The 8,343-nt window shown below is 40.6% G+C and overlaps 1 protein-coding gene across 1 annotated transcript in view; it reads left to right on the top strand.

The window, feature by feature from the left end:
• Nucleotides 1–555: 555 nt before the first annotated feature.
• LOC108675743 overlaps nt 556–8,343 on the top strand; it is a 30,220-nt gene continuing 22,432 nt past the window's right edge. The window contains exons 1-2 of the mRNA XM_018163776.2: nt 556–704; nt 3,923–7,321. Coding sequence (XP_018019265.1) covers nt 3,929–7,321 — 3,393 coding nt within the window. The 5' untranslated portion in view covers nt 556–704; nt 3,923–3,928. The remainder of the gene's footprint in view (nt 705–3,922; nt 7,322–8,343) is intronic.

Raw genomic sequence — 8,343 nt, 5'->3', positions numbered from 1 at the left:
TCGTTTCCATAAATTATAGACTTCCCTGCTCGAAAATTCTAAACGTTAATGCTTTTAGAACTCGCAATTTTCACTCCAGTATTTAAATACGTTTTTTAATATTGCGTAATTATAGTGTTATTGAGTGCATATATTCACACTTTAGATGTCTGTCCAATTTCACTTCATATTTTCACTCTGAAATTATCACTTAATGTAGGTATAAATTATGTAGAGTGGACTAAATATTTCGAATGAATTTGTTTATATTCGACGAATTGTTATGTGATATATGTTGAAAATTTAATGTACGACAGAGATTCATACAATTTAATGAAAAACACTCATACAACGCGTCATTTTTCACGGTACAAATAAGTTAATACTGTAGGAAATTTGAAAGATCAGTTCAAGTACAAGCTCATCCATATCCGCAACCTCGTATAGGTGAGTACCCCATATTTTTTTGACTGAAATTAGTTTTCTATGCCAATTATTTTCTTCCTCCAGAAAACAACGGGACTTCCGCATCCCGTACAACTTTCGACTCGCGCCAGTGAGGCTGCAGACGTCGTGGTGTGAGGTGCGCGCGTGTTGTCGCGCAGCAAAAGTGAGAGTGGGGCAAGGAACTAGATCCTGTAGTGCCATTTGTACGCGGAGAAAGAGACACTTGGCTTCTTGCCATTAAATGCCATATTAGGGAGACGTCGTCGCAAAAGTGATCGGTAAGGAGCTTAGGGTTCAAAAACAGCTTAGCATATACTTAATCGTGCATATATATATAACGGTCCAACTGTTTTGAACGTTTTCTTTCATTGTATAAGCAAGTATGTCATCTTCGTCGAAAAATTCTTTATTTCATGAAGGTTTATGATTTCTCTGTTATACGTAACGTTTGTTGGGATTGTATGAGCTGAATTTCAGTTTCTATTTTCACACTGGATTGGCTGTATAAATGTTATGATTAAATACTTAAGTTTACTCATAATTCTAAGTCCAGTTGACTATGGAGCGCGACTGCTGCATTCCACTCGTGCGATGTCGCGCTCTGTGCATCTCTTGAAAATTGAAATGACCTAAAGCCGTTCACTGTCACATGCATAAGTCTCCAAAACAATGATGTCGCCAGCGTCCAAGCGGAAAGTTATTAGCGCATTTTCTCATTTATGGAAAAAATGCACTATTGTGCTCGTCATGTCCGTCCGTCCGTCTGTCTGTCTGTCCTTCTGTCTGTCCGTCCGTGACTTCACGTTTTCGTCGACGAGAAAATGCGCTCTCTGTCACTCACTGAATATAGAGTTATATTTTTTTCATATCCCCAAGTGAAATAAACTTTCATAGTAGCATTTAAACAGCTTAGCAGTATTTCAAATGTTAATCGGAGGCTGTAACTAATATTTTCGACCATTCGACAAGTGTTATACTAACTCATAGGTCATACCGTGATGCATTTTATTTTGCAATACACAATTAATTGATGTCTGAAGGGAAGAGAGGAAGTGAACATCTGAAATTAAATGAAGTATAGCATCAAATTTGATATAATCTGATCGTATAGCAAAGGAATTCGACTGGTTTCTTTGTTTATGAATTATATTAGTGATTGATAGCTGGAAATATGCGGTAAATGCTGGCAGCGCTGGGCGCTAAAGGCTTATCCCAAAACTCTGGTAGGAATAGCATTATGGATCCGAGGACGCGCATGCCGGTATGGCAGTAAAGGCTTATTCCACAACTCTGGTAGGAATACCGTTATGGATCCGAGGACGCGCGTGCCGGCATGGCAGTAAAGGCTTAACCCACGAGTCACAACTCTGGTAGGAATAGCATTATAGATGAGAACGCGTGTGCCGGCATGGCGGTAAAGGCTTAAGCCACAACTCTGGTAGGAATAGCATTATGGATCCGAGGACGCGCGTGCCGGTATGGCAGTAAAGGGTTAACCCACAACTCTGGTAGGAATAGCATTATGGATAAGAGGACGCGTGTGCCGGCATGGCAGTAAAGGGTTAACCCACAACTCTGGTAGGAATAGCATTATGGATGAAAACGCGCGTGCCGGCATGGCAGCAAAGGGTTAACCCACAACTCTGGTAGGAATAGCATTATGGATCCGAGGACGCGCGTGCCGGTATGGCGGTAAAGGGTTAACCCACGAGTCACAACTCTGGTAGGAATAGCATTATGGATCCGAGGACGCGCGTGCCGGTATGGCAGTAAAGGCTTATTCCACAACTCTGGTAGGAATACCGTTATGGATCCGAGGACGCGCGTGCCGGTATGGCAGTAAAGGCTTAACCCACAACTCTGGTAGGAATAGCATTATAGATGAGAACGCGCGTGCCGGCATGGCAGCAAAGGCTTTACCCACAACTCTGGTAGGAATAGCATTATAGATGAGAACGCGCGTGCCGGCTTGGCAGCAAAGGCTTAACCCACAACTCTGGTAGGAATAGCATTATGGATGAGAACGCGTGTGCCGGCATGGCAGCAAAGGCTTAACCCACAACTCTGGTAGGAATAGCATTATGGATGAGAACGCGTGTGCCGGCATGGCGGTAAAGGCTTAACCCTTGACCAAATATCACTTAACCATAATTAAATAAAAATGCCCTAATATTTTGACGCATTTTTTCCAATTTTGTATCAGCAAATATTCGGACGGAAAATGAATTCACTGTAAAGAGAAATAGTCATTCAACATATCAAGAAGAAATATATTTATTAAATATTTATTTATACTTCTGTTGTGTCTTCTCTGTCTAGTTAAAAATAATTGAAGTTACTAAAAGTTACTTTACTTATTCCATAAAAATAGATAAAATTACTATACTTACTAGATAAAAATTGCTATATACAAGTACTTTGCATACTCGATAATAGTCTAGTTACTCGATAAAAGTAGCTAAAAATACCTGAATTACTCGATTTAAATTGCTAAAGTTTCTTTACATACATGTAAAAATCAAATAGCTTAATTTACGTCACACACTCGATAATAGTCGATGAAGCTTTTCTAGTTACGTACTCGATAACATTAACTAAACTAAATTTTATTGGACTTGTTAGTTGCCTTAATGGGGCCCAAAAATCAAGGCCATTATGAGGCTCATGCGGCCATTTGAGGCCCGCACGGAGAGGCCCGCGGCCGCCTCTAAATAAAAAATATAACATTTTTTATAAAAAATGTATAAAATATTTAATTTCGTATGCATACAAAAATAAATATATGTAAATTTAAACATTCAATTCACTGCTTAATTTAACTTTTAATTAATGGTGTGTATTCACCTACGTGTGTTTATATATAGGTATTGGGATCTTCTCTTATTTTGAATAATATTAATTAGATTAATTAAGAGCAATTAATTCATGTTCCCAACGCAGAGTTCTGACACTAAATTCATTCAACAGAATTTGTTCATCTATGAAGCAGACTTATTTTAGATACATATTTACATTTATATTATATATCCGTAGTCGTTGTTTTTTACAGCACTTCTCTTTAACTTCACTTTTTGTCTGTCTGTCTGCTACAAATTTTATAATCAATATTTAACACACTTCTACCTGTCCAATCGATCTGAAATTTTGCACACATGTGTAAAGTTGGAGACAACGCATGTATCAATTGACAGGATAAATAATTTCAAACATTTAAAATAATTATTTTTATATATTGAAAAGTTATCAAATTACATTTTAGCTAAATATTTAAAAATAAAATTATAAATCCATTGTACATTAGTAACATCTGAGACACTGGCCTCTTTAGAAGTGTTGTCTTTAGAAAGTAATTTTTTTAAACGCAATTCATTATAGGTTTCTCATAGAGACCTGCCAATCATTGTATATTATTTACATACATTCAGAAATGTTTCATCTTGTCCTACTAGGGGAAAAGTTATACCTCATCTGATCTCTGTGTTTCCTCCCCCAACAGTTCGCCATGAAGACTGGCACGTACAAGATACAGCAGCAGGCAACCCCAGCCGCCGGGGTGCAGTATGCTGCTGAAATGCAGTTGATATTCCCCAAAGATGCCGGTGAGGAACCCAGTCAACATCCACCGTCTTCCAGCCAAGTATTTCGACTGAGTTCCATCGATAGTGAAAACCTTCTCCACCCGAAGCTTTGTTTCCCGAACTCTTCGACGTTGAGAAGCAAAGACGTCGGGAAAATTCTGCTCGAGTCCAACAATAGCGGAAAGAGTCCCCAAATGACGGCTGTAGGGAGAGGAATGTCGCTCATTGAACAAAAGAAACTACGAACAATGAAACGAAACGGTCTGATTTCTCTCAAGTCCAATGGTTCCTTGAGCGATACGCCCCGTAATACAGTAAACCAATCTTTTACTCGCTCGTTTCCATCTCATCTCGAAACCACAGTCGAAGGAAGCTCCGTACTAAATGCTTTTGGTTCAAATATAGCAGCTGGTTTGTCTCATTTTCATGGCATTAAATCCTCAGCATCCGGGACTCTCGGAGAGGCGCTATGGCAGCGAATTAAAAGAAAATCTGAACCTGATCTCTGTTTCCCAAACATGAACATTAAGGGAACATACAGTCACGCGGACCTCCATGGCTGTTCATCTGAAGGCATCACAAGAAAGTTTGGTGAATTATCCGATGATTCTGAAATTTTGTACAGATCTGACACTTCTGTTCGTCAGCAATACCTGAAGAAAAATGTCCTTGGAAGTAGCTCGAAGGAGCGACCGATTTCGAATCCTCACGTTCTACAGTATTTAGAAAACTTCCATCGCCAGCAGCAAGAAAAACTGAAGGGAGACGAAGCTTTCCTGAAGATCAATGAGAATTCACAAGGAGAATATAATTGGGGCGCGCCCACTCCAACGTCATCTTCGACCTTCCCTGATATGCATTGCTTTGAGAACTTCGGTCCAACCCGACGCAACCAGGAACTAAATGACTATCATCAAATTGACAACAACAATACTGATGACGGATCTAATACCAATACACTTGTCCACAGTAAGTCAAAGCAGATCGGCAGCTACGATAACGCTTGTCACGGCCGGCATTGCAAGAGCATAAACGTGTGTGACACCTTATCATGTTTGAGCGCGTCCAGTGGGTACAGCAGTAGCAGCAGCAGCAGTAACTGCGGCAGTCTTCGCAGTAACTCGACTTCTAGTCTGCATGGAAAAATGGATCTCCACTCCCAAATGAAGATTTACGATAAGTGTAAAGATCGGTGCGAGTCGTCCAGTCGAATTGACTCGGAAGTTTCCGCTGGGTCGTTTGATTCAAGTTACTCGAAACCGGGACTTGATTCAGTTGACCTAACGCACCAAGTGATAAATAACCCACCAACAGACTCAACTAGACACCAACCAAGTTCTAGTACATCAGATATTAACCAATACCAGCATTTTAGTAACTGTGTCCACCCAGGATTATTAGACACAAGTAATTACTCTGCTTCACGCCACCATCATGCGAGTACAGATCCGTTTCATTCTGAGAAAAGATTTGAGAAAACGAATTTTCTAACATTTTCTGATCGTGACCATCCAGCCGAGTTGAACCCCACGAGTTCGCCAGGATATTTTTTCATGAGAAAATCGGGACTTCAGTCCCCGCCTTCAAGCCCAGACTCACATTTAACTTGCAAAAATTCTTCCATGAAAATAAATGGCCGAAGCACCATTGGAAAGTTTTCTGGGATCGATCCGTTATTTTTTGACGAAGAATTGGAAGATCAAAACTCAGTTCTAATTCCTCCGCTTGAAGAAGGTCGCGTTTCTATTGAACAGATTTTGTTCCAAGAAAAACGATTTGAATCTAATAATTCTGACTTTCAAAGTCCTTTTTATCAACAAGAGTTGCAAAAATTCGATATGAATAAAAATACTGACTTAGCTTGTCATTCAGGCAGCACCATTCCCTGTGCCATCAAGCAAATGCGTGCTATCGAAGAGGCCCCTTCTAAACAAGTTAATTCTGCTGTTAACCCTCTTATTGCCGGAAGATCCTTCAACTTTCCTACTCAGATGGCACCCAAAAATGACTCCATCAACATCAGCCTGGTTGGCACCGGGCCTCCTGGCTGCGGCCCTGGAACTGGGCCTCAGATTAACATAACTTTACCGGTAGAAATGTTTTACGATCGAACGAGGCTAACTGAGGCAGCCGTGCAATCGTTTCTTGCCCAAAGTGACAACTGTGGCGAACAAAAAATTTGTGAACGTGGCGTTCCGCAGCGAGAATTAATGCCTCTCAGCAATAGAGACAACCTAGATTTCCTTATATCCTCTTCCAATATTCAGAATGAACCTAACCCGCTTCAAGTAACACACCAAGGCCATCTTGATACATTCAATGTTGATTCTGTAACGAACGATTCTCGTTCCGCGACATTAGGTGCGAAAAATAACTCAAAAACCTATCAAGATGCCATAAATAAAAATCTTTATCGTTCTGTCAACGAGCGAGACTTGTTTCCGGCAGAGGTTGGAGTTACCGACGACTTGACTTTGGTACGTGACTTGGATCCCGCTGCTTGCCAGCGTTTCTTCAGCACGCGGTTATCCAGAACTAAACTGATGCGCAATGGGGAAGCTAACACGAACTCTCATGTTCGGGACATGGACCATGCTTCGCCAATTGAGTCGAAAAACTCTTGTAATAAATTAGCAATGGATAAAATTGGAGCAGGAATTTTCAATTCTACAGCCTCGAATAATACGGGTCAAGATAGGAGAACATGCAGTAAACAAGATCGTTCTTGTCATGAGATGCGAACAGATCGAGTCGAATTCAGTACAGTGTCGTGTAATGATACAAACGCAAAAAATGATGATATTTGTGACAAGTGTGATAATGTAATGAGGTGTGATGCACTGGCTAGTGGGTACCGAGGTTGTAGGGAGTGTGGAGTAAGTAATGGAACTCTTGCAACTCAAAAAAACTGTGGTCTGGATTTGGCTTCGTGTGGTCAGAATTCCAAAAGTTCCCATGCCAAGACAAGTTGTGCAAATAACTGCCCACCAAACCGCCATGTTGAGACACATAATAATGACAATCCATATACCCAAATCTGTGAACCAACTAGTGCAAGAACTGACGGTTCTCACACCAACACCAAAATCTCGGTAGAAAGTGCCAGGTCCACGGAAGGATCAACTGCTTCATCAGAAACGGTGACTGGCAGATCTGAATGCTGGTCCCGACGGAGGGCAGTTAGGTTTGAGTTACCGAGTGTTTTGGACTTCGGCAACAACCGCGGTGGTCGGAGCGACAGAAGGAAGCTGCTTGCAGAAATGGACGAGTCTACTGATGCCCTCACTGATAAGATGCTCGTGCTCAAGAAGGAGATGGTGAGTAATGAGTGATAAGGCATGCGCTATCTTCTGTGTATGATCCTAAGTCATTTAGTGTACATAATTACTTTATCCATGAGCCTTTCTACTATTTACATTAATTAGGTACTGATCTCCCTTTTAGTTCAGAAACGTTAATAGTGACGCTGCGACTCATTCACATTATTATCATAACGATTTCATAATAATATCATGATTTCATAATAATATCAAACTAATATTAAAATAATATCGTTTTACTCCGCTATCGTTAATTCAACTTACTTCCCCAAGATCGACTACCCATCCAAGCCTATACGTGACTATTATTAATTACTTAAGCATTAAATAATAATTAAGTTTGTATTGTATTCTGCTCATTTTATTGCTGATTATTTTCATCACTGCAGAGCGCGATGGTGACAATTCTTTGATTCGCAATTTACCGGAATTTTTCGAACGGATTTTTTTATTAAATAATTAAATAAGCTAACATTGGATTCACTTGCTTAGGATTATAATCATATATTCAAGTAATCTTATAGATGAATTCATGTTTGAAGCTTTTAAACTTATTATACAATTTGCGGCGATGTCAACATTGCGCATTCAAAATTTTATTTTTCTAAATTTTGAGCATGGTTTAATACTATTTTCTGGGCTGCTCCGCCATGAAGCGTTTTTAGTCCAGAAATTTTATAATCATCAGACCAGGAATAACTTCGCTTGCGAGTTATATTGGTAATTGGAATGTGCAGATGTTGTTGAACATGAGATTTGATGATTTTGAACGTAAGAATTTATATAGGCTGTTAATATGGTGATAGGAGTTAGGAACTGGAACAGCAGCATGCAGTACGGCAGCTGGAGCAGCAGTACGGCAGCTGGAGCAGCAGTACGGCAGCTGGAGCAGCAGTACGGCAGCTGGAGCAGCAGTACGGCAGCTGGAGCAGCAGTACGGCGGCTGGAGCAGCAGTACGGCAGCTGGAGCAGCAGTACGGCAGCTGGAGCAGCAGTACGGCAGCTGGAGCAGCAGTACG

The sequence above is a fragment of the Hyalella azteca genome, unplaced genomic scaffold (assembly GCF_000764305.2).
Source record: "Hyalella azteca isolate HAZT.00-mixed unplaced genomic scaffold, Hazt_2.0.2 contig8077, whole genome shotgun sequence".
NCBI classification, from domain to species: Eukaryota; Metazoa; Arthropoda; class Malacostraca; order Amphipoda; family Hyalellidae; genus Hyalella; species Hyalella azteca.
This window is presented reverse-complemented; position numbering and strand designations above follow the sequence as displayed.